At 35.0% G+C, this 27,260-nt stretch overlaps 1 protein-coding gene across 1 annotated transcript in view; it reads left to right on the forward strand.

Moving 5' to 3' along the window:
- The first annotated feature begins 5,895 nt into the window (after positions 1-5,895).
- Positions 5,896-27,260, forward strand: part of nudcd1 (NudC domain containing 1) — a 30,627-nt gene continuing 9,262 nt past the window's right edge. Inside the window, exons 1-8 of the mRNA XM_053493492.1 lie at positions 5,896-6,116; positions 7,746-7,900; positions 11,417-11,605; positions 13,983-14,160; positions 14,381-14,569; positions 24,332-24,539; positions 25,539-25,683; positions 26,164-26,289. Of these exons, the coding sequence (XP_053349467.1) occupies positions 6,002-6,116; positions 7,746-7,900; positions 11,417-11,605; positions 13,983-14,160; positions 14,381-14,569; positions 24,332-24,539; positions 25,539-25,683; positions 26,164-26,289 (1,305 nt within the window). The 5' untranslated portion in view covers positions 5,896-6,001. The remainder of the gene's footprint in view (positions 6,117-7,745; positions 7,901-11,416; positions 11,606-13,982; positions 14,161-14,380; positions 14,570-24,331; positions 24,540-25,538; positions 25,684-26,163; positions 26,290-27,260) is intronic.

Genomic DNA, 27,260 nt, shown 5'->3' on the forward strand with positions numbered 1-27,260 from the left:
CCTATCACTAGATTGTTGTAAGATTATTTCTTTACAATTGTTTATTTAAAAAAGTGTCAGCATTTTATCCTGTGTATATGTGAATAATCTATAGCCTGTTCATTTGTATACTAAAATAATAATACTTTATTTAAGAAAAACATATAAAGAGTTAATTATAGCTGTGCATTTGTTTAATAAAGTGAAGATCAGACAGTTGTCAAATACATATTTACTATTTAATCATTATTCATAACAATGTTTTTCGCTATGTAATTGGATTGTTATTTAAAAAATGAAAACAATTAGGCATAAATGAATAGATTAAATTTGAATTTTATTAGAATTAGCTATTTATGATAGACCTTTAGTCTTTAAAATTCTATTTTAAAATATGTAACACATTTAGGTTTTTGTGACATTCACTGTTTATTAAGTTAAAGTCATGAATTGCACTCACCAGAAAGTATGGTATTCATTCATGGATGAAAGGTTGCCTAAATTTTGCAGGGCTTTACATGTGCATTAGCAAAAATAATAATGCACAAAATTAAATGTTTATAGTTGCTTTTATTTTACTTGAGGTGTACTGTAGTACAAGCAAATAATGACTCTTCTGATTGTTAGCACTGAAGTAAATACAAATTAATAAAATTATATAAATGTATAAACACATCACTTATTATATATATTTATATATCTTTATATATTTATAACTTTTTAAATATCTTTTTTATGATTTTTTATGGCACATACCTGTACAGGTTGCACTCTCAGCCACGCTGTCTGTTCATGTCCAACAGTGCACAAGGGGGCCTTTATATTGCCGAAACCTAGCAGCATTGCGTGTGTCAGTTTGGGTACATTTAACAATGCTAAGTACACCTGTATCAGATTTGGTCCGTACACTGTCAGTCATCTATTTTTGTGTGAAAACCTGTCAGACAGCCTGATGAAAGTAAGCCAAGCACAAATACATCATGAGTCTAGGAAAACCTGCCACACTGAATTCCAGAAATCTAGAATATGTCACCTCTAAACAAAGATGACAAAAATTTAAGCAAAGTTGAGTTCAACCAGTATATAAAAACAGTTAAACAGGTAAAACCTGTCAGATTGTCTAAAGATGATAAAACTTTAGTTGAGTGTAATTTACTCACATGGTCAATGTAAGGCTTTGATCAAGTTTTTGGATAGTTGGACACAAACCGAAAGGATTAAGCCCTATTATTTCAGTTTGTAATAAGATCCACAGCAAAATTCCTAATGCTGAATTAACACCTCATAGTGTTTATACATACTTAAATGTCAAATTACCACTAGGGAATATACAGTACAGTATACAGGCTGTCAAAATTTCTGAGATGCTCCTGGGCCATCACATCAGCATTAAAACAATACAGACTGCTTACAGGATGAAGTTTTAGAAAGGTTTCTAAGGGAAGACGAGAAAACAATAGTGGCTGTGTAACTGGTATCTCACCAAAGTTAACACCTTTAGTTTTCAGTTATGTTTCGGGCCTGGTTTTGATCATCCGGAGTTTTTAACTACTCTTCTTGGCAGAATTTGTTGTGTTAAATTTTAAGCATAATCCACAACTTTTTCTAGCTCCTTAGACTTTCCTCTAGAAGTGTTTCTTGGTCAAGCAATGAGCGCTGTTAAAAACAAAGGCTTTTTATTGTCACAGAGAAGATGTGAAGGCATAACAACTGCTTCTTCTGTCTTTAAGAACATGTAGAGTTGACTGTCAACTTCTGAAAAAACTAACACAGAATCAACTTTCACAACCATATTTTATAAATTACAATGTCTTATAAAAAAGAAAAACTGCTATTAATAGTCTACTGACACACATTTCATTTCACATTTCATGTTGTTATTATATTGCAATCGTCATATCCACAGACAATATTTTACCCTTCTATATTTTAACATTGTTATACCTTACAGTTTAGTTGAATTCTATTCTGTAGCTTTTGTACATTTGTATATTAAAACCTAAATTTGTGTTAACTTTTATTTTATTTAATTGTACTTTCCAGTGCATTTTTTTTTCTGGGTTGTAGTAAAATCCTTAGTGAATTTTTTTGTGACTCAGACTCCTACAACCAATCCTACTTTAGAGTAAGGTTAGAAACTTTTATTATGCTATATCTTATAATTCTATATTTTTATCTCTATATCTTTATATTTGTTATGCTATATCTATTTCATGAAAAAGGCCAGAAATAATAGACAAATTTCTTTTTTTTCCTTCGTATTATTAACTAATAGTTTATTATTATTATTTTTTTTTTTGAACGGATTCATCATGGATAAATGGATATAAATTATTATAAATGGATTAAAAAACACCCATCTGAACTTAAATAGTCTGTATGGCAGCCAGGGTCGTCGTTTCCCGGTGAGAGGGTTCAACACCCAGACTTTTTCTAAAGTTTTCCTGCAGTTTTGAACAAACGCCTTGGCATTCGCTTCTCCGTTTCTCTGGCCGCTCTGTGTCTACACTCGCTTCAGCTCTCCTCTCCCCTCCCTCTCAAACATGACACCGGCTGATGATTGGCTGTTCTGCCTTAAGTTCCGCCTCTCGTGGTGTGTTAGATCGGTCAGCTCGTGCAGAGGAGGCGGGAACTTATGGTTGTTATGATTATTTACATCTCCGTTTTCCAGCTACTTTGAATGTTTATGCTTTTGAGGTTTTTAAATAAGCTTGATATATGTTTGGGAAGATGTTCTGTTTATGTTTTGTTGACATGTCGAATGTTTTCTGTATTATATTTCGTTTTTTAGACTAATGGCAATTGCTAATTGGGATAGTGTTCAGTAGCTAACTTAGCTAAATTCGGTTATGTGTGTGGCATGCATAAAGTAACTGTGATGAAGAAGGCAGGAAATTGATGAGGAGGGACAAATTGACAATGTTAAGCAATGTATTCATGGATTTATTGCCAGTCCAATTGATTTTGATATTTTGAGCATTGTTTGTTCATTAGCTGACTTGCCTGTTGTGTTTGAGTGCATCTGTTGAGGAGAAAAAAGTGAGAAATAATGTCAGTTTGCATACCTGTTGACTATGGAAGAATATTATTTTAATGTGTATATTATTTTAATGTTTAAAAACAGGAATTTTTTAAATTATTTATACTGTTATTTATATTATTATTTATATTATTATACTTTTGTTTATATTATTATTATTTAGAAAAAGCTTTTTGTGAGGACTTTTTTTTTGTCAGTTGTTGTTGTTGGTTGCATTTATATATGTACATAGTTGTTTATATTTTTGTTCTGAATATACAGTATGTTGTTTGTATGAAATGTTGTCTGTATATTTGGAGTAACAAAACAATTTCTCCCTGAGATTATTAAAGCTTTTCTGATTCTAAATCTTCTAAGTCTAGCAAGTGTGTTCTGAGTGTGTTTTTAGTATCACTCTAGTATCACTATCACTCATTTAAATTTAAAGCTTTTTATATATTGTATGTTAATACCTTTTGTACCCTTCTGTCATTGTATTCTTCCTTTTTATTGTTAACAAACAAACCACATTCATCCCCCACACTTTTGAAAAGCTTGCTACACCCCTGATGGCAGCCCTAGTTCACTTTTTTTTTTTTTTTTATCTAGATATAATTATTTTAATAATTAGTTAACACTACCATTGTGGTTAAGAGTTAAGAAGTAATAAAACTTATTAAAAGCTTATTGGGTGGTACAACAGTAAATTATTACTTTTTTTTAATTATTATTTTCAGTGAACCAACCTCCATGGCCCTTTTACAGACAAAAAGAATAATAATAAAAAGAAAAACAAAACAAACATCAACAAAAAAAATTCACCATTTCAGAAGTGTCAAATTATTGGCCTGGATGAAACTATATAGGAGAATTTAAATTACTTGAATTGGGTTATGAACTTTTCAGGACCTTATTAAACCCTATAAGGACTGTGCTGAACCTTCAACTTAGTGAAAAAAAATGTGGGCAGGAAAAAAATTGTGAATAAAGATGACAAACACTCAGTAAAAATGAACGATTGTTAGTAGTTTTTCAGCTGCTCGAAACACTAACAAGGGTTCGAGGGGGTTGCCACAGCGGACTACCCGCACACAGCTTGCCTCAGGTTTTTTTTTTTTATGCTGGATGCCCTTCCTGGTGCAACCCTCCCATTTTTTTTAAAAAAAACCTTACATTTGCTGGGGATCATAAAAATTGGATTTTGGAGCAAGAGAAGGGTCATGTGGTCGGATGAGTCCAGATTGACCCCATTCCAGAGCGATGTGTGTGTCAGCATAAGAAAGCAATGCACCCATCATGCATAGTGCCCAATGTACAAGCCTCAGGAGGAAAGTTGGTCAGGTCTAGGCTCACCAATGTTATGAGACAATAAAATGAAGTCAGTTGATGACCTAAATGTGAATGTACTGAATGACCAGGGGATCACATCTATGAAGTTTTTATTCCCTGTTGGCACAGGCATATTCTAAGACTTAAACTGTGAAATAGTGGTTCTGGAGGCATAATGAATCATTTTCACATATGAATTCGCCAACACATTGTGCACTGTAATCACAGCTGAAGGCCATCAAGGAAATCTTGGAGTGTGTGACTTTTTTGGCCTGGCAGTATATTTTCATGACCTGCTATTTCATTGACCAAATCGTGTTATTACTTTTTTATATCACGAGGGGGCAGACACAAAGTATGTCTTCTGAAATGATGGAAACTGGTTTCTATATAAAACTGTACACGTTACACACACACACACACACACACCAAGTGTACTGTAGTTGAGCTACACTGAGCATTAAGATTTTTGTGTAACTGTTTACTTGTATACTTGACGTTTACCATTTAAAAATACATTAAACCTAATTTTAATTATTTTTATTTGTATACCGATTCATTTACGTGGCTGTCAAAATAAAGGTGCGTTACGTCCTGAATTACCCTGCGAAGTATACTTCAGTCATGTTAAGCGTGATTCCAAACCGCAGGGAGCAAAAATGTTCAGTTTAAAGGGAATTATGAACGGTGTAGGGAACGAGTGAACAACAGGGCTTTACTTCACCGGAAAGGGAATGAAATATTTCCCACAAGTCATTGAGGCTCGCTAGAGCGTGAAAAATAGAGCTCGAAAAAAAAAAATTATTATCATTATTATAGAGGACGACATCATATTATTTTCAAGAAATCATTAGTATTATATATATATATTTTTATATGTTATTTAAAAAATCTCCGTAAATCTTTAAACAATTATTATTATTTATCAATAACTTATTCACCGGTTATACACGTTTATATTATATTATATTATATTATATTATATTATATTATATTATATTATATTGGTATCAGGTTTTGTTTTAGTAAATATTCAATATTTAATGTCCGTAATGTTAAATTTTTACGGCAGCAGCGCCAGGTATTCGAGGTGCTTATGCTACCATGGTAACGCACGGGGGAATTAACGTTTGTGCTGGTGACGTTGCAGGGTGTTCCGAATGGTGGAGTTTTGTCGAGGGAAATTCCCCTCACCGACATTCCCTGCAAACAGAGCAGGGAGTAGGAACCACCCTGTGAACTACACTTCGGAATGGAACGCAGCCTAAATTCAGTGCATCGTCATATGTTAACCGGAGGGAAACACTTGATTTAATGTTCCGGTTCAGTTCTGGAGTGTTATGGGGAATTGAGTTTCCATGATAAAAACTATCGATGTCTTTTATAAAGTATAGAATTATTTTCGTGATTTTATCATTTTAAAAAATCATTATCACTACATTTAATCGTTACCAGACATAGCTGGTATTGAATAAACTTTAAATACACGAGTTTTAATGAATACTGACAGTAGCGTTACATCATTTCCCAGGATTCACAGCGGTTCATCTAGCGGTTCGTCTAAAAAACTCCTACAGGAAGCATGAGTTTCAGGAGTACCTCATTCCACAGTTAAGTTAGAGCAGTAATAATTTTTTTCTTCTGTTACCACATTATTGGCGCACTCTAAGGAACATGGCGTTTCCTAACTGTTCTCTAAAAGTGAACCGAGAGCTCCTGGATCCCAACTTTGACAGTTACAGACTCTCCCTAGACTCGATCCCGTGCTATAATGTAGAACTGGATGCAGGTGAGAGATGAAATGGATCTTTTTGCCGTCAATCAGATATCAGAGTCAAATAGATAATGTGATTAGCATTAGATCATCTGTTGTGTTTGTTGCTGCTTAATTTTTTCATTGTGTGCACATTGTGCGTGTTATTTAAATTTACATTGTCAAGTTATTCCAGGTAGAACAGCCTGGAATTACAAGCCTGTGCATGGTTTTAATGAGCATTAACTGAAACAATAGAGTGAGTATAACATCAAACAGAATGATGAAACCTTACAGTGGGCTCTGAATAATTGTGGAAGGAGTTTTTAGTGTCCGAACTTTGTTTTACACCACTGCAGAGTCTTTGGGGTCTTGGAAACGGGACAGGCAGTTTTAATAAAACACAACAGATTTTGATATCATGGTATGAATTTTTATTCATTATTTCAAAAAATTATTGACCAACAGCATTGACAACAATGTCTAAATAAAAAAATCCCACACCATTTTTTTTCTAATTTTCCTCTTCTATTTTATTGCATTGCTTACATTGAAGTGCATCTCAAAAAGTTCTAATACCATGCAAAAACTTAATTTTCTTTCAGAATTTTATTTAAAATGTTAAATATGTTGTACATTCTATATAAGTTCTACATTTGTCACATGTAAAGTGAAATATTTTAAGCCGTCTACTTTGTTGATTTCTGACTGCAGCTTACAGCTCATGAAAATAAAAAAAATCCAGAATCTCAATATATTTAAATATGTCCTCAGATCAAGCAATCAAAGAATTACAACACACAAATTCTAAAAAATGATGTTCATTTATGCACTCAGGACTTCTACAGGCGATCAGTCTGTGGAACTGCTTTGAAATTTTTTAAGGCCAGGTTGCTTTAATAGCAGCCCTCTGCTTGTATGGATTGATAATATGATAATAACCCATTGGTTTTCTATAGGGCTTAGGTCAGTCCATTTTGGCTGGCCTGTCAAGCACAGTAATGTCATGGTCAGGAAACCAGTTAGTAGTAGTCTTGACACTCTGAGTAGGTGCTAAGTCTCGCTGGATGTTGTTTCTGGTTCAAAAGTTTAGCTTGATACTAGGTATGCAACAGCTGTAGCCTTTTTCCTGAAAGCGTTTGTGTGTGGCAGCTTTTTATAACTCCAGCCTCACTCCACTCCTTATGAATCTCACCCAAGGTCTTGCATCAACTTTGCTTGGCAATTTTCAGCGATCATCCCTTTTGTGCTTGTGCACATTTTCATGTCACATTAGTCACTTCCAGTCAACTTTCCATGAATTTGAATCAATACAGCACCTTGTGTGGCTGCTGTCGATGATCATCTTTTGGACCACTGTTAAGTCAGCATTCTTCCCCATGCATGTACTGAACTAGACTAATATTTTTGAGATACTGGATTTTTTAGCTGTAATCCTCAAAATTAAAATAAAAAACACATCTGACAGATTGGATTATATTATTTTGAGCGATTATGCCAGTCGCTCAGGATAAGGGTGTCAAATGCCATACATGTAAATGCTTCTTAAGTCTGAATCAACACATTTTCTTTTCGTGCTTTTTTTTGACGCGTAAAAAAATGTCGCTCATTGTGTCATCATAGATGTCATTATAATGTTAAGATGCTTTCTGTGTCTTTCTTAAGTTGTGGCTGAGGTGAAACTGAAAGACAGTCAGTACACTCTGAACCACATGAAGGCATTCGGCATGTACAATTACCTCCATGCTGATCCCTGGTATGAGGAGAGTGTTTACTTTATTGACTGCAAGGGAAGAGTGCTCAATTTAAAGGTCACATTGGTGAGTCTTTTAAACACTTTGTAAATTATTATGATAAGTAAACAAAATTTCAGAAGTTATTTACTAATGGCTTTCCCCCAGAAGTTTATAAAAAATACTTAGCTTAAAATATGTGGGTAACTTCAGCAAATAGTCCAGTCATACAAAATCATTGTTTTTAATGATTGCTTGGTTTATTGAATGATGAGTGCATGGATAGATGGATAGATGGATGGGATGGATGTTTGGAGAAAGAATAAAGGGAAAAAAGTGTAACTGGTGTTTTTAAGACAGTCATGTTGTGGTGTAATGTCAATATGAATTACTATAAAAATCTATCTATCTATCTATCTATCTATCTATCTATCTATCTATCTATCTATAATGTAATTTAAGTCAAAAAGTTAACCTCTCATATATTGTAGGTTGATTATATGTAAAGTGTAATATTTACATTTTCTAATTTTTGGTTTTAATTCAAAGATTACAGCTTACAGCTTATGAAAATCAAAAATCCAGTACCTTAAAAATGTTAAATATTTAATTTCAAGCTTGAGTACATTTTTGTTCATACGGTATAAATACCATGTATCTCTCAGTCTAGTTTAGACATCTTTAGGAAACGGACTACAACTTTTGCATTCCTAGTGTCAATATTTCACATAACATTACATGTTATAATTTCATAAATTGAGTTTCACATATTTAAATAAATAATGTTATTTAATTTATAAATAGCTTTTTCATAATATTTAAATTCTTTATGACATACTGTGTGTGTGTGTGTGTGTATGTGTGTAATTAACATTTCTAAAGCCAAATGCCAGAACTAAAAATATTGATTTATGCTGTTTCCTGCTTAATAATTAAATGCACTCTTTAAACTTTTTGTAGATTTTTTTTACATTCTTTTTGTACACTTGCTAAATAGGTACATAGCTTGAGCATCTCCTGTTTAGGAGAAATAAAAATGATTTTATTCATTGAAATTTATTGTTTCAATAATATTTGTCAATAATATTTGTTTTATAACATTTATTGTTGAAATCATGTTTGTTATTTCTTGCTGTCACTAGGTGGCGCACAAACACTTGTCTGTTGAGCTCATATGGACAGTTTCTCTCATAAAAGCAACCACTTTATAGGTGCACAAGATGAGTTTAAATTTAGTTGTTGATTAATTTGAACTGAATTGAGCAGTCAGATATTTGTACATCTGTTTACTTTGTCAATAAAACTGTCTGTTCCTGTAAGTTGGAAAGATTAGTGCTATAAGAACAGCATCTTAAGAATAATGTATGGTTTCATCTGAGTATTTTGCAAACACATTTATAACTATTAATAATCCATTTGTAATGATGTATTTGACTTATCTTAACAAATGTTTTACCTTTAAGTATTTTCACATATATATGTAAATTAAAACACAGAAAAATACTCTTTGAAACTCTAAAAGTAGGAAATGAAAGGGATCCTGACATATAAAAGTTACTAAAATAATTTTTATTCAACCATTAAGATGATTTTACGCTTATTGTAATTCTTAAAATACAAGCTGAATAAATCTTTAAAAACAGCAGTCCAGTTCAGAGCTAATCTCTATATTTAATAACATGGATTTTTTTTCCTGTGAATTTTTCATGCTATGATGCCCACAGTGTGAAATTATCATGCATGTGCAGTGAACACTGTAATTATACACTAATTATCTCTTTAGAGCTGGGTTTGTGTTCACTTTGAATGGATCAGAAGTTTTAAGCAGGTCGTAGTTACACAGTGAGCAGTCACTGATTAAAGAAAACTGAACAAAAAGGTGAAAAGAGAAATGTGGTGCTTAGATATTGTAGGAAACTTTTTGTTGACTAAAGCTTTATGCCAGCCTTCAGGCACCTCTTCAAACGGTTACTATGCTATGATCACTGTGTTATTAATGATTATCAGTTGAATTCAGCGATTTCCCCCCAAGGTAAACTTATTTTTTTCAAATAAAGAAAAAACAATAATGAATCGGAAATGTCACACGGCTCTGTGGTTGACAATGTACAAACTGCTCTGTTTTTAATCTCTTCATAACAGAAGTAAAAATTAAGTTCTCCAACTTGGAGGTTGGGTTAGGCTTCCCATATTCTTTAATAAATTCCACCTTTTTGTGCTTTGTTATTGGTTACAAGAATTTAGTCTCATCTGTGATTGAATAGATGTATTATATTTTATATTGTATGGTATATTGTATAGCAAATCAGTGCCCCTTCCTCAGCCAGGGACCCAGTGAGCAGATCTTTGTATATTACTATGCATGTGCTGTCATGTATTGTAAGTTTACAATGTCACACTAAATTCAAATATAAATTTTATTTGTCATATACACAGTCATACACAGTATGATAGGCACTTAAAAATGTAAAAAAAAAACAGTTAAGAAAAAAAAAGAACAAAATATAAAAAACTTAAAAAAAATATAAAAGAAATATAAAAACTTATCTATACAATACACTAACAACCTCATGCCATGGTTGATGCAAAATTCCCTGTCTTGGAGGCACTTTGCACTTACAAGGTGCATTTACATAGACCGAACATTCTAAAACTAATCAGAATAAAAAATGCATCATGTATACACCTTGATTGAAACATTGTGTCCCGCTCCGGCTCAATCAGAATCACGGACGTGTAAACCTTTTATCCATAAATGAATCCATTAAAAATATGCAAATATTAGCTATTTAAATAGTCCATGATCCGGTCACCGTATTGTAATCTGTTATCTTTTACAACACTACATGCAGTTTGTAATTTATTAGATAGTTTTACGCATCTTTTAAGCATATTTAACAATTCGAATTTAAAGCAGTGAAGAAGCAATTTGGTTTACATGCGCCAAATTGCAGAGCAGGAAAATTCATAATGACAAAGTTCTATTTAAATGTACTAATGTTGATTAAAGAAAGACTTGAAAAAAAATCTGAACTGAATAGACTGGAAATGTTTGCTCATTGTGAGTTAATTAATCAGTTGTAGTCTAGAAATATTTGACACTTTATTGTCAGCCATGGTTAAAGTAAACAACTACTGTGAAAGCTCTGTTTGCCCTCTCCAGTGTTCTGCGATGCTGTGCTTCAAATCTGTAGGAGCACTTTTTTTGTGTGTGTGTGTGGTGTATATATATATTTTTTTTAATACAAATGAACACACTGAGTACCACAGTGAGTCATGCAGCCTAGAAGCATGATTGGCTGTTGTGATGCCTAGCAACAGGACAGCACTACATGAAACAAAATTTATGTAACATGAAACAAATAATTCTTGATTTCCTCCAGATTCAAATCTGCAAGCATGTGAGGAAGAGCTGGTAGTGTTTGTTACTGACACCATTATAATCCTCTCTCACACTGAGCAGTGGGAGTCTGATGCATAGTAGACAGAGATTAGTGCAGGTTATGCGCTCCTCCAGTTGTGGTTTAAGAAAGTCTCAGCTAACATCCAGTCTGAAACTCATCCCTTGAGAAAGAATGGTAATGTAAACAACTCTCTCCCTAGGACACGGCACTGGGGAAACCTCGAGAAGTGTTTCGTATGACCCTTGACCCTGGCGCACTTGATGGCGAAAGGCTTTGTGCTTCTCTGAGTCTGACCTCTGCTACCTGGGCCGCCCTTTCAGATGGCGCCGGATCGCTGACCCTGTTACGCACCAGCAATAGAGGAGAGGGCTCTCACCTAAAGTGGGAAGTAAGAGAGAAACCTTTGATAATATATCAGTGGATCTGCCCCTGTAGTTTGCTTCCTGTTACTAAAACATAGTTTGTTCTAGAAGAGACAAAAGCACCTTAAGATATGATATTTCTAACATGGTCCTCTGACCATGAAAATATTTTTGTAGTGTCATGTACTATATCCTGTCTCATATTTATTTTTAAAACATGGCATTATTTTTTTCATATTGTTATTATTTGACTTTTACTGTCATTGCTATTATTATACATAATTCCCACTATTTTGTAAGAGGTGTTCAAGTCAAACTTGGACTTTTGATTGTGCAGAATAACAGACCACAGCTGTGAGAGTAAAAAAACTACCTTTATTTCCCTATATTCTCCCCCGCAGTAATGCACTCTTCCTTGACTACCATAAGGAATGTTTTCTCAATACATCAGAGCCATGATCAGACTGCCTGTTCAGGTCATTGTCTCTGCTGAAACACTGGGCTCCCAGGATCAGAAAATGCAGAACAATGCACAACCTCATACTGCCTTACATATTACAGGAACTCGTCTAAGAGTGATTGCCGCAACCCCCATACAGTCCTGGCCTCGATCAATACAGTATGTTTGCGAACCATTAAAGTAGTTTCTGGGAGACCTGTGTTTCAGAAATGCAGCAGGTGGTCCAATCATGATTCTGGCATACTGAGAAAACTTTCTGCGTTGATGGTATCCAAGCACTAGTGAGACGCTGGGATAATTGCATTTGTGGAGCAGGGAATTATATACATGTAGAGAGATAGAGAGATAACAGTGTTCTCCTATTCTGCATAATCAAAATTCCTTGTTTGACTTGTATTCCTTTCATGTTTATTTCCTATCTTTAATTACTTTGTTTTTGGTTCTTACTTCATTAATGTAAAAAGGTTCTAATTAAACAACTTTAATGATGATAATCTTAGCATTAACATTTAACTCATTGACTTTCTGTAAGTGTGAACTGGAGTGGATTAGGAAATATCTAAAACAGGTATTTTAGTAATCTGCAATCAGCTTTCAGCTTATATCAGACTTTTGAGCTGGTTGGCTAAACATTTACATTTAGGCATTTGGAAGATGCCCTTATCCATTGAGATTTACAAAAGTGCTTTGAATTGTCCATCATTGGATAGATCCTTACACTGGACTACTAGGTTGCTAACTAAGTACCATCAGTCAAACAATGTTGAATATTTTTTGAATTAATTTTGTTTAATTGAAGGGAGGTTTAATTTTGGGATTTAATATTTAATGTTTATTTACCCAAATATTGAAGAGACAGATAGGTCTTTAGCCATAGAGGACGTTCATTTTACCACCTAGGTGCCAGAACAGAAAACAGCAAAACAACATGAAATAAAAATGGATTGGATTTTAGACCAGTCATCTTCTTACTCATTGAATATGGATAGTACTGATCTGACTTCTTTTATTCTGAATCAATGTATAGGAAGTTTACATTTCATTATATCTAAATAAATATATGTCAGTAAAATGACTCTGCTAGTGACCTCAGCTCAAACCTTTCACAAGAACCCAATTGAATTTTAAAATACATTAACATAACGAAAATGACCACGGTTTATCTGTTTTATATGGTAAAATGTATCTGTTGTAATCTACCACCGTCTAAAATCTGACACTTCTACAATATGAATATTTTTTAAAATAGCATCACTCCTTATTCCACTATTTCTTATTATTTAAAAAATAGATTAATGATACAATTGAAATAAAAAGAGATTTAATAGGGACAGATATAACCCTATGTTTATCTCTCCCAGAGTGTCTTTTCTTAGAGTAGTGACCTAGCTAAATGTTAGGCTAGAGACAAGTGTATTGTGTATTTTGTCATTTTATGTTTCACTTGATTAAAACCTGGCCTTGTGGTTAAAAAAAAAAAAAAAAAAACGCCTCCAGCGTCCCCTCTCGGTGTGCATGGAGTTTGCATGGTCTTCCTGTGCTTGGTGGGTTTCTCCGGGTACTCCGGGTTTCTCCCACAGTCCAAAGACATGCAGATCAGACTAATTGGTGTTCCCAAATTGCCCATGTGTTTATGTGTGTGTGTGCTCTGCAATGGATTGGCACCCTGTCCAGGGTGTACCCTCTCCCAGAGTGTCTTTACTTAGAGTAGTACCTTAAGCCTCATACCTTAAGCCTCCTGGGATAGGCTCCAGGCCCCGGCAACCCTGAATACAGGATAAAGCGGTATAGATGATGAGTGCGTGATTAAAACCTCATGGGATGTGTTAAAAAGTTATGGTATTTCCTGTCCATTTTTTTTAAATCCAGGTGTTATTTTTAGAAAAAAATTCTTTAGACATGGAATTGTGTCATTCTAATCATCTGACGATTTCACCCTTCAGCCTCTGTTCAGCGAGTCTCTCGGGGAGCCGTTTACCATCCTGAACAGTGTTTCCCACGTTCAAGCAGGGGTTCATACCACCGAGCTTCTGCTGCTACGGATGCAAAAAGATCCAGATGATACTAAAGGCAGCGGCTTTTTCACCACGCTGGAGTGGGTGACTGTTGACAATTCTGCTGGTGAGCATGACTGTGTTCCAGGGTGGGCGGAGTTTACATACAACTTGGTATAATGTTAGTAATGAAAGATATAAAGAAATAATAGATTATATGATTATACAAAAAAATACTGCACATATTTATCAAACTATCACACTTCACTTCATAAAGTGTTTGCCTATATTTTAATCCGAAGCAACTCATAATCAGGTTTAAACAAAACTCAACCTGATCTGTGCAGGTGAACAAAATAAGTATGAAGTGAGGAAAAGGCGGTTGATGAAGGGCAAGTCAGTGCCTCACTATGCTGCTGTGGAGCCTCAGGGAAGAGGGGTGATGGTGGCATCAGAAAAACCCTTCATCTTTACACAGGTGGATGGCGTTCCTTTGGAGGACACACCACCTGAAGACATGGAAGTAGAAAACACCGGTCAGTAAAAATAAATCCATCCGGTATATATAGTAAATTTGATTCTTTACATGTATTGTGTTACCATGATGATGCTGTGAGTAGTTAACATGGATGACGTACTATGAGGGTGAGTAAAAAAAATGATCCACACTCCGGGTACTTCTGTTGGTCTTATAAGTGCATTTTGTCTCCCAGTCACTGCTGTGAAGGTATGAATGTGTCATTAGATCATTTGTTACTAAAAGGCAAGCATCAGCTGGAAAATTAATGCTTAGTTTTCTGGGATTCTCAACATTATCAGCAGAAATGTTTAACAATCAACAGTGCTTGTACTGTAATGTTGACATGTGACACGTCTGCACACTGCAAATTTTTTGAGGTGAATCCTCCCTATAGTCCTAATCCTGCTCCATCAGATTTTCCCCTGTTTGGTCCCCTGAAAGCTGCCTTACAACGATGAGTAGTCACTTCTGAGGTGAAGACAGTGGCTTGCAGCTTAGACTAAAACATGCAAGCTTATTGACAGATTAATGAAAAAAAAAAACATAAGCATTAAAAAGCAAAAAGATTATGTAGAAAAATAATTTGTTCTTTTTCTAAAAGTTGCAGCCAGAGTGCGGATTATTTTTGGCTTACATTTTGATAGTTGTGGAGCAGAATAAGTGTATAACAATGCACTTCAGTCACATTTTGTTTTGCTTCATGATACTGATAAAAAAAAAAAAAAGTTATTTTTTTGGAATAAAAATAGGTTTGTGTATAACTCTAAATACATTTTAATTGTTATAAATATTTTAAACAAAACGTATTACATAGTAACAATATTTTAAAGTTTGATAAATACAGTACGTTTTCACGAGCACATTATAAATTGTCCCAAATATATGATTGAAATCCAAGTCTTTAATTTTAGAGGTAGAAATTATCGATTAGAACATAATGAGCATAAGGGGGCATTTTAACCAGGAGAAATATTTATGTAAATACATTAATATATTGCATGCAAAGTATCACAAACATACAAACCAAGTGCAAGAGAAAGAATAAACATCTAAGTACAATAAGTGTTTTGATAAAAAATAATATTGGTAGTAAATACCAATAAGAAGTATAACAGTGGAGGTGTTTGTATGCATGTGTGTGCAAGTGTGTGTGTGTGTTTGTGTGTGTGTGTGCGTGAATGAATAGACAGACAGACAGGGAGAGAGAGGGAAAAAAGGGACTTTCTATACACACTCCCCTTGTACATATTAAGGGGATAAATAAATAAAATAAAATGCTCACTTCTCAAATCAAATTAAAATTTTATTTGTCACATACACAGTCATACACAGAACGATGTGCAGTGAAATGCTTATACGACTGCCAGTGACCTTAAAAAAAAATTAAATTATAGCATATAGATAAGATATGAATAAAAAGAAATTCGATAGAAAATAAATTTAACTAGGATCAAAATAGAAATATACTGTACAAATAAGAACATTTACAATATAGCAAAATGTAGCAATAAATAAATAAATTAGTAAAACATTTATGCAAATATGCATAAAAGGTGTCTTATTAAAGTGACTTATTAAAGTGTCTTGTGGAATGGTCCAGAAATGAAAACATAAACATAAAAGTGTAGGTGTGCATGAAAACACCTACGACCTGCAGCCTGGTCACTGTAGATTGCAGCAGCTCAAAGCTGGTGTTCTTTGAAAGCTACTGAAATAGATAAGTTAAGGTTGTCTAAACATATAACCTACTGTAGAATGTGTGTTGATCCTTGTGATCTCGAGCTATTACTTTCTAACTTACTTATTTAGATATCCTTGGAATTGGATGGATTTTTTTTTTTTTAATATTCACCTCAACTGTAAATAATAAATAAATAAATAAATAAATAAATAAAAAACGTTTTCTGCAGCAGTTGCAAATGTGAGTGGTCTTAGATGTGTCTCTGTGAGCTTTGCACATTTTGATTTTGCCTTTCTCATCAATTTTCTCTTAAATGAGATGAAGAACTTTGGTCATGCTAGAGATTTTAAATTGGATTTATCCCTTTTAAACCACAAACCTTTATTTTTTAGACCATTTCTTTGTAGGTTCTGCCCCGCGGTTTGACACGTTGTCTTGTTAGAACATATACTTTCACACTGAATGCAGAAGTCCAGCTGGCTGGAACAGTTTCTCCTGAACAATTTGCTTATAATTGCCTCCGGCCATGTTTCCTATGATAGCAATTATACTGTATTTTCAATTCCTCTTGCATAAGCAACCCTAGAGAATGATGCTACCACCATTGTGTTGTGTTTGCTTAGTAATTATTTTGTTTTGGCTTAAGGTCAGATGTACCTAAACCTTTGTCCCATCCAATCAAAAATCTGTCCCCAAAAGCTTTAATATTTTCCAGCATAGTCCTTCACTAAAGTGCTGGTCATGCTTTTATGGAAGCAAAATCTGTGAAAAAATAATGATCTTGTTGAGGTTCAGTGTAGATTTTCTTATTTTATCCAGCGATCTCTGTAAATCCGTCAGTCTTGTGGCTGTGCTGTGGCTGAACACCGCTCTGCAAAAGCGCAATAATCACTGGGAGATGAATACTTTCTGGGGATATTTGTTATACATGTATTTTGAGCACTTTCCTCATCTATACAAAAAACACATTGAGTCGTGACATTGAGTAGTTTAATTGATTAATCATATCTTATGCAATATTTGGAAACCAAGGAAAGTATTGTTCTTATTGAAAACCAAGATTTATCTCTTTGTAGAGCAAAGCTTGCTATGTACAGCATTACCCTCTTTACACTTTACACTAATTACCCCTCATGTACTTTTACAGCTGGGCACTCATTCATCAAAGGACTTTAATTAAGGGTAGACAAGATGCAAAGCTGCTCTCAAATCAGTTTGCAAGATCCTCTTAACCATCAAGACTCCACTTTTTCATCAGACAACCCATTTTTGAGTGTACAGTCAAGTTCAGCGAGAAATTGCATTAGCATTTCCAAACTTGTTTATTTGGGCACACCAAACAATGACTCGAGACTTAAGGTAAAACTAAAATTGAATTTCTTTATTTCTTTTAAAAGTTGAGTGAACCATTAAGACCAGTTTTTCGATTTTATAAGACTAAAATCGAACCTTGGGAAAAACAGATGTGTGCAGTGCCCTTGAGTTGGTCTCCATAGAAACAGGAGATGAAATCATGACATGATGCAAGACAAAACACTACACAAATTAGGAAAAAATGCATGTGCGAGGATCGTTTGGTTTTTACCTTTATTTAACCTTCATTCTTCTAATGAAACTTCTATAAATATCATTCTCCATTCCCTATAGACCATGTCTAAATAAAAAAAAAAAAGCATTTAGGGTTCCAGGTACATCTACTTGTTCTTTCTTGGGATTCTGTATAAAGCATCCCTCTGTATTAAACATAAAGCATAAAGTTGTTCAAGATATATAGGCAGTATGTCAGATCATTATTAAAATATATTGATGTGCAAGTCTTAGGTACTGCTACAGGGCCAGTGTTTCCACTATTTAAAAAACAGTAGATAATAATTAATAAAACAAAGTCAATCATTTGGGTGATTGCTTAAAATACAGTGGAACCTCGGATTGCGAGCGCTACACAAAACGAGTAAAATTTTGTAATAAATTTTGACTTGATAACCATAGTATCGAATAATGAGCGTCACATGAGCGTCAACTAAGCCAATGGTTCTTGCACTGTAGAATTGTGGGTAATCGTCTCCCCTGCTCTCTCTCTCACACTGTAGAATTGTGGGTAATCGTCTCCCCTGCTCTCTCTCAATGCGTGTGCGTCACTCGTATAGTCAATATCCGGTACATCCAGTGTTTACCATAACACTGTGACCATGTGTGTGTGCATAAAGCATCTTTTTTTTATTTTTAAAGCACATTTTGTATGTGTGTATTTGCTTGTGTCTCTATTCGGTGAACAGTCTCTATTCGGTAAACTGGTGTGTGTGTGTGTGTGTGTGTGTGTGTGTGTGCATTGCTTTGATATATGAGTGCTTTGATATACAAGCATACATCTACAGATATATTTTCCTATCAGATACACACACTGTATTGCCAAATGTTTCTCTCACCTGCCACATGCATATGAACTTCAGTAACATACGGTTCTTAATATAATGTTTGCTTACCCTTTGCAGCTAGAACAGCTTCAACTCTTCTGGGAAGGCTTTCCACAAGGTTTAGGAGTGTGTTTATGATAGTTTTTGACCATTCTTCCCGAACGACGTTTGTAAGGTCAGCCACTGATGTTTGAAGAGAAGGCCAGGCTCGCAGTCTTGTAATTTAACCCAAAGGTTGAAGTCAGGACTCTGTGCAGGCCAGTCAAGTGCTTCTACACCAAACTCGCTCATCCATGTTTTTATGGACCTTAATTTGTGCACTGGTGTGCAGTTATGTTGGAACTGGTGTGGGGTTGTTTTTCAGGAGTTGGGCTCGGCTCCTAAGTTCCAGTGAAAGGAACTCTTAATGCTTCAGCATACCAAGACATTTTGGATAATTTCATGCTTCCAACTTTGTGGGAACAGTTTGGGGATGTCCCCTTCCTGTTCCAACATGACTGCACACATGACTCCTTATTTATTTGATTAATAAAATCAAAGTGATGCATATTAATTAAACATAAAGTTTGTACTAAAAAACAAAACAAAAAAAACGTAGGGTGCCTTAGGCTTTTGCATAGTACTGTACATGTGTCCCAAATGAGCAGAGGGGAATTATTAGACAGAGAATTTATTTCTGTAAAGCAAGATAAATTCCCCAGAGCTAAATGAACACCTATAATTTTAAATTAACACCTACAGCCTGGAAGCAGTAACAGTACTTTCAGCACAGTGTGTGTATGTGTATGTGTGTGTGTGTGTGTGTGTGTGTGTGTATATATGTGTGTGTGTATATATGTGTGTGTGTATATATGTGTGTGTGTATATATGTGTGTGTGTATATATGTGTGTGTGTACATATATGTGTGTGTACATATATGTGTGTGTACATATATGTGTGTGTACATATATGTGTGTGTACATATATGTGTGTGTACATATATGTGTGTGTACATATGTGTGTGTGTGTGTGTACATATATGTGTGTGTGTGTGTGTGTACGTATGTGTGTGTGTGTACGTATGTGTGTGTGTGTGTACGTATGTGTGTGTGTGTGTACGTATGTGTGTGTGTGTGTACGTATGTGTGTGTGTGTGTACATATGTGTGTGTGTGTGTGTGTGTGTACATATGTGTGTGTGTGTGTACGTGTTGGGGTGTACGTGTGTGTGTGTGTGTGTACGTGTGTGTGTGTATGTGTGTTAAAATACATGCATTTTCAGCATGCATTAAACAACGCAGATTTTGCTTAAAGATAATAATGACCAGATCTAACATAGTACAATAATCCATAGTACACTTTGCATTGGTGGCTTCTTTTAAGGGGTTGGAAAAAGTGATTTGAAATTCCTGCTTCAGGTAGTAATTTAATTTCATGTGTGATGTGTAAGTAGCTCAGTGTATATAGTTTTTTTTTATGAGCAATCACTATGTATTTGTAATTAAAAGCAGAATGTTTTGAAATATGACATAATTAACAAATTAATGCTTAGAATAGAAAAGTTGATGCATGAAAGGACTACTGTTGAAATACAGTCATTAAAACATGCCACAGCATGGGTGTTTTCTCTAATCAAATTATTCATTTTCTATAACAGCGCCTTTGTAAGTAGTTCTGGCTTTAATATAAATGACACGTTTACATTAATATGCTTGTTCTCGTACATTATTGATCTGTGTAACCCAAGCATAATAATAAATATGGTGTGAGTAATAGGTTTGTATTCATTTTATCATTGTATCATCTTAAATGCAAACGTATCAATTAACAATTCATATACAAACATTTTATAGTCAGTGTGGTAAAACATAAATTGCCACATAGATTTATTTATTTCTATGTATTTACTAATTTATTGGGTGACGGTTTCTGTAAAAACCTTTTTGTAAAAACACTGTTTAGAATTTAAGGGAGGCATTAGCATCAGTATTTTGTAAAAGTCAGAGGTAAAATGTTTGGTCATGCTTAGGTCTATGGACAGATGATGTTGCTGTTTATGGTTTCTTGGTAACAAGATAGTTTAGAAAGAATAAAAGAATCAAATATTTTTTTTTTACTTCAGAAGAATGTATTGGAATATCAATAACTAATACAACATATATATTTTTGCAGATGTTTCCTAATACTAACTAAAAATAGTATTAATCTCATCACTGATTATTTTCCATATACTGCACAACATTTTATTTCTTCCATATCATTACCATAAATGTTATAATTAATGCTATAAAAGAGACGCAGTGTTAGATTTAACATACTTGTAATGTAATGATTAAGGAGATCCAAGAGTTACCAAGAGGACAACAGTATCATATTAGTATTGGGGAGCACTTTTTAACTTTGAGCTTTTTAAAGTAACAAAAAAAAAAGAAGGGATAGGCATGTCTGCACTTTTTTTTTACTCAGTCGGGTATTCAGAGCACTGTAGTTAATATCATACTGTGTAATATGTATAACACTAGCACCTGTAAAAGGTACTAATTTGCTCAGTAGGAGCAATCGGATGTTCAGCTAAGCTGTGTTTAATCTAACGATTATTCATGTACTTTTTGTGCCTGGGCTTGATATAATAACCCATACTAATGCCGGAGAACACTGAAAAACCGAGGGAACAAGTATGGAGGACTAAATGTATGTTAATTCAAGGGCAGAAACAATGAGCCAAGATTCATTTGGCAAGTTTCTGCAGATTGCATTTCCTTCAAGTGTCTGAGGAATGTGCTTGCCTAAAAAGTTCAATCCGCAGAGCCCCCACCTTGCAACTTACTGTACAAGATTTAAAGGATCTGCTAAAAAGGTCTTGGAGACGGATAACACAGCACGCCTTCAGAGATCTTATGGAGTCCATGTGTCAAAGGTTCAGAGCTGTTTTGGTGGTACAAGGGGGACCTACCCGTTACTGTGCTGGTGGTTTTAATCTTATGGCTGATCTGTGTATATCAGGGTTGCTGGATTTCTCCTTTTGGATCCACACATCTTCTGCAAATTTTCGTGATTTTTGGGGCAGATAGCAAGGTCCTAAAGACCTCACTTTCAGTCATCCAGCTCTTTTCTTCCTTTCCTGTTGCTATATGTGTCTTAGAGGTGCTGGTTGACCTCTTCCCTGAAATATATAAAGTAGCAACACTGTCTTTTGCTTGCAAAGTTTCCTGGTGAAACCATATGACCAATAAATGCTATATGCTTCATGGCCTTCCTTCCACTTTTTCTTCTGTGTTGTTCGTTTTTATGTGTAGCTTTTAGTCTACCCCCTGTGGACTCCATATGTATTTCATTTATATCTTCATCACACTGGTGCAGCTCTTTCGACTTGTTAGCTGCAAACCACATAAGACTGGTGGTGTTCTGGGTTGCCGCTGTCATGTGGAGTTTGTGGTGCCTGGAGGCTCTGGACTTCATTGGTTGATTCCACACCTGATTTAAATGAACTGTTATGCAAGAATCCTATTTTGCTTTCAACGCCATAGCGGTAACGAGCTTGCCCTATCATCTAGTGATCACAAGTTTGAATCACAGGTAATGATGTAGCCTCTCGCAGCTTTGGAGCCTAGGGAGGGCTCTTCAGATGGTAGGGGTGGGTGGCACTCTAGATCTCTCACATCAATCGTGATGCTAGGCCCTCATGAGCATCTGTGAGCTCACGCAAGCGGAAGGAGTGGATAGCACGTTTCTTAGAGTGTGTTAGGGCATTCCCTTTGGTGCGTAAGCAAGCAATTCAGTCTTGGAGGAAAAAAGTGACCTCTCATCTGGTGGTTGTAGCCTTGATTGGGGTGATCAATAACTATGACTAAATTAGGGCTGCAAATTTTTTTTTTAATCTGGAGGTAGGAAGGGAAGAACCTAATTTTGCCATAGGGGCACTTTAGCCTAGTATATCCATTTGGTTGTGGTGCTTACACTCCCCCACTCCTTGGGTATTACTGAGTATATACTGCATCAAGCCTTTACTGTATGTCACTGGCTGAGCCAACTGTTAAAGTAGTTTTTTATCATATATCTTGCATTACAGTAGAATAGACACATCAGTAATATACAGTATTTCTAACTCTCTTCCCACTGTTGACATGCCAACACTCTCTGTCCAAAGAAAAAGAAGAATCTAGTCTACCTTAATCTAATCTAAGGGTGTATTTGCAAGACTTAGATTTCCTTTATAGGAAAAGGGCTTAAAGGTATTTATATACCATAAAGGTGCCTCAGAGAGTTTTTGTAAACTCTCGTAAATTTTATTTGTTATACTGTTAGCTTTAAAAAAAAAAATCTAGTCATAATTAATTTTTAGGTTTTCTGGATCATTCCTATGGTAGAAAGGGTCATTGATGATGCATGCTTATCAAAGCCGCCGTTAATAAATTTAGGAATGGAAATGGTGCAGTGACGTAAATGCAGAAATTTGTTGCATGACATAATGCTTTACTTTCTGTCATCTTTCATTGCTCCATCCAAATCTGCTGCATGATGAATAGAAACCCATCTAAGACCAGTCTCTGTGTTCTGCTGCTGAACATGTAAACATGTTCTTTGATGTGCTGAGACTAATGGATCATTCAAAATTCGCAGCATGAGTTTGTTATTTTTTAGTTTTATGAAAAGACTCCGGAGTCTCTGAGGATGTCTCTGAGATGCATTAGGCAACTCGTGTTAGAGTAACCAGCGATAGTAACAAAAGACTGCTTATTTTCATATTCGCACACACACTGGAGAGGGGAAGATCATTTAGGGCACATGGAGAGAGAGAGAGAGAGCAACGTATTGGGAGAAAAGGACACGTGCACATGTGCAGCCACTACTACACGCACATATCTAATGTACAGGAAGAGCACTAGCCTTTTCTATTTCTTAGTCACCCTATTCAATGTGAGACAGAGATCATGCCTTGGTTAACTAGCTCATCAACAAAGGAGCATAATGAAGCCCGGTATTTCTGTGAAAGGCTAAGTCATCATGTTCTCTATGGGGAAAATTCATTCTAATTTCAGTATTATGGTTTTGTCTGAAATTGTAAACTGTGTGTTTGTGAGTCAACCTTCAGTGGCTCTTTCTTTCAATTCTTTATTACTTGCTCCTTTTTCTGTAACATTACACAGATCTTCTGTGTTTTTGGTAGAAATGAAAGAACCAGAGTTTTCTGAAAGGAAATAAAGAACAGTAACCAAGAGATGTCTTTTTTTACTCCACCTGGTTCATACAGTACACAACTAATGCTCATAGGTGCATATATCGCTAAAACATTTTCATTCTCTGAATAATGCTGTATTGTTGTGTTGTGGAACAAAAAGATTGCATATTGTACCTTGGCATTGAATGAGAATTTGTAAATGAATGAAACAGATGTGAAATCATGGATCTGCCAGGGCCACTTTGTGGTCATGAAAATGAAATGGAAGTATGTGCTTGATTGTGTAATAAGAAACATGCAAATAGGTTCATTATAATATTATATTATATTATACATATATATATATTAAAAAAAAGACATATCACCAGGCTACAGCAATGTAAAGCTTCATGATGAAATCTTTAGTTTTTTTTATTTCTTCTAATTCTTTATCTTGAAGCACTCTGCTAAGTCTATGACCCTTTCATTGATTAGTGAAATTAACAAAAGTCATTTTCATAAACCTTTTTTATTTTTTTCTTGTAGAGCCCATTTACTTTTGGCAGCAGACGGAAGAAGACGTTACAGTGTGCGTCCGTTTACCTGAGGGCACTACAAAAGATGACATCTGCTTCAAGCTGTCGGTGGACAGTGTGTATGTGGGTGTGAAAGAATACGCACCCCTGTTGCAGGGTCAGCTTTTTGCTCCTGTGGATCCTGAAGCCAGTGTCTGGACCATTAAAGATGACAAGAGGTGGGAGATTTTCTGTTGGACATTAAAGATCTAAAAAAAAAAAACAGAGCTGTCGAGTCTGGCTGTTAAGCCCATTAGTGTTAATTTTGACATGTACACCATGTAATGGGGGGCAGGGGTGGCTTGGTGGTTATGGTGTTGGACTGCTGTTAAGGAGATCCTGGGTTTGAGCACTGGTGCCGATGGGCTGCCACTGACACATTGTATTTATTATCTACATGCAGTTACTTTTATTACATTTGTCTTTTCTACTGTAGTCATTAAGAAATGTAGCTTACATCTGTTTCGAGGACTTTCCTGTGGTGGAAAAAAAAAACGTACTGCTACAAAGCTGTTATGTTGGAGACTTTCTCTAAAGCCAGAACTACTATTTAAGCTGCTGCTAAAGAAAGAAAAAAAAAAGAATGATTAAATACTGTATACAGACAGGCAGGCATTTTGGTTCCAGGTCCTCCAATGTAAGAAATGTAAAGATATCATTAAAAGAGTAAGTTCTGACCAATGTACAGGCAAAACCTTACTTTTATTTATATAGAGGATGACAAACGAAGAAGGTTTTGTGTCTAGAGTTAGTTTTGATGGCTTGTTTTTTAAAGTCATGTTTTAAACCTAAACACGTTTGGAAGTGGATCAGTGTTTAAAGTGTAAAATGACCAACAAAATGATAGAAAAAAGGTATAAGCTGTCTGAGACAAGTGAAAAACTTTAGGTTTTAATAATAGCAAACTTGTGTGTTTTAATCTTTAAAAAAGAAAACTTTAAAGCTGTCTGTATGAAAAATATGAACAAAGTTTGAATCACAAAAGAACTTATTACAAGAAATAAAACACGTACACAGCGTTCAAGATTTTTAGTGAATGATCACATCTCATTCTAATTAATACAATGATTTTCTCTTCTTCTGGAAGAGTAATTATGCACATGTAGTAGAAATTGCACTGCAAATGTGTGCTTGTTTATGCGTCGTGACATGCACTGTGTGTATGTGTGTGTATACAGTCTGGAGGTAAATCTGCAGAAGCGCAGTGAGGGGCCACTCTGGTCTGAGGTGGTTCTGGGTGATAAGAGAGGACAGTACATTGTGGATGAGGAACAGGCAGCACAAATCCATCAGAGACTTGCTTACCTTACTGCTGAAGAAATGGTCAGTCTTGTTCTCTTTCTTTTTTCCACTCTTATCATTAAACCTCCACTCAAAGGAGTTTTAAAATAAAGCTGCCTCAGCCCATTATCGATACAAATTTGATCCCTGCTTTATAATTCAAAAAAAAGGCAAATATAATACCATAGAATTTTCTCTCATTATTTGCTTCTTTACATTTCCACTTTCTCATTTTATTTCTTTATACACACAGTGCCAACAGGAATTTTTCAAACCCTTTTAAGTTTTACACATTTTATGTTTCACACTTAACTTCAAATAGATTTAAATTCTTTTTTCCTCATAGTTCTGCAAAACAATAATCCACAATGACGAAGTGAACACGGGTGTTTGAAGTGTTTTGTTGACTTAACATGGGTGTGAAACAACAAAATGTGGAAAACTTAAAAGGGGCTAAAAACTTCTTTTTGGAAGTTGTACATGCCATCATTCTTCTTCTTATATTCCATACTATCTTTTCAGGATGCTAACCCGGAGAAAGTTAAGCCTTCATGTAACGTTCAGGAACTGGAGGACTGTGATGGTTTTCCGGATGATCGATCGACACTAATGCGGTTTGATGGTGCTACCTTGAAGCCCACCCATGTGGTAAGTCAGCACATGGACGTCACACACGATAAACTGAGCTTTATGTGGCTCAAATAAAGCAATTATATATATATAAAAAGCTTAATATAAAATCCATTAAAAACGAATTGCTGGTTTAAATGTTTAAGCAAAGGAAGAACTGTCTCTTTCATTACTGGTTGTGTAAGTGTTCCCTGTTGTCCTAGTTACCCAATTGTGTTTTAAGACTAGTAAAAACAGCCTTAAGAGGGACCTTTTTAATTTCAAAGCTCACATAATGGTAGGTAAGTAGTCTCAAGGTTACACTTGATGAGTTGTACTGATGGATATACACTCAGAGAACTGCAGAATACTGTTCCTTTGTTCTAGTTCAAGGTTCAAGTTCTCCTAGCGTAGGTAATACCTTATCCTTGTTGGCCTAGCGCATTTCAAACAAGTACCTACAATGCACTCATTAACACATGATTGTTTTTTATAGGAGCAGTTCTTTCACAGGGTCTTGTATGGCAGTTTAAGACTACACGGTCTAAGATTAACAAAGAAATAGAAAATGGAAAAACACCTTATTGTTGAAGAACCTAAGTTTTATGTTACAGTATGGAGGGAGTCTTTCGTACCTGTGATATTGAACAATCAGTATGTTTTACTACCATAATACCAAGAGTCTTCATTAGATTATTTATTATTTGTCTTATTAAGTTGAAGAGATAAGTAAAAAAAGTGATTTGTGGGGAAAACAATTGTTAAGAGTCGATGAAAATTTCATAACACAGGAATGAATTTGTTTTATAAATTTTGGCAAATCTTGTTGTATAAGTGAAATAAAACACTACATTTGTGCGCTATAATTTGAAAATATTGGAGTTTAGGGTGGTATTGGTAAGTTCACTCCTGGCTGAGATGCATCAGAACATCTAGTCGATTATTTGTTCTTGTATTTTTTTTTTTTTTTATAACAATTAAAAAATTTTACACTACACTAATCAGCCACA

This window comes from Clarias gariepinus, chromosome 3, assembly GCF_024256425.1.
Source record: "Clarias gariepinus isolate MV-2021 ecotype Netherlands chromosome 3, CGAR_prim_01v2, whole genome shotgun sequence".
Lineage (NCBI taxonomy): Eukaryota > Metazoa > Chordata > Actinopteri > Siluriformes > Clariidae > Clarias > Clarias gariepinus.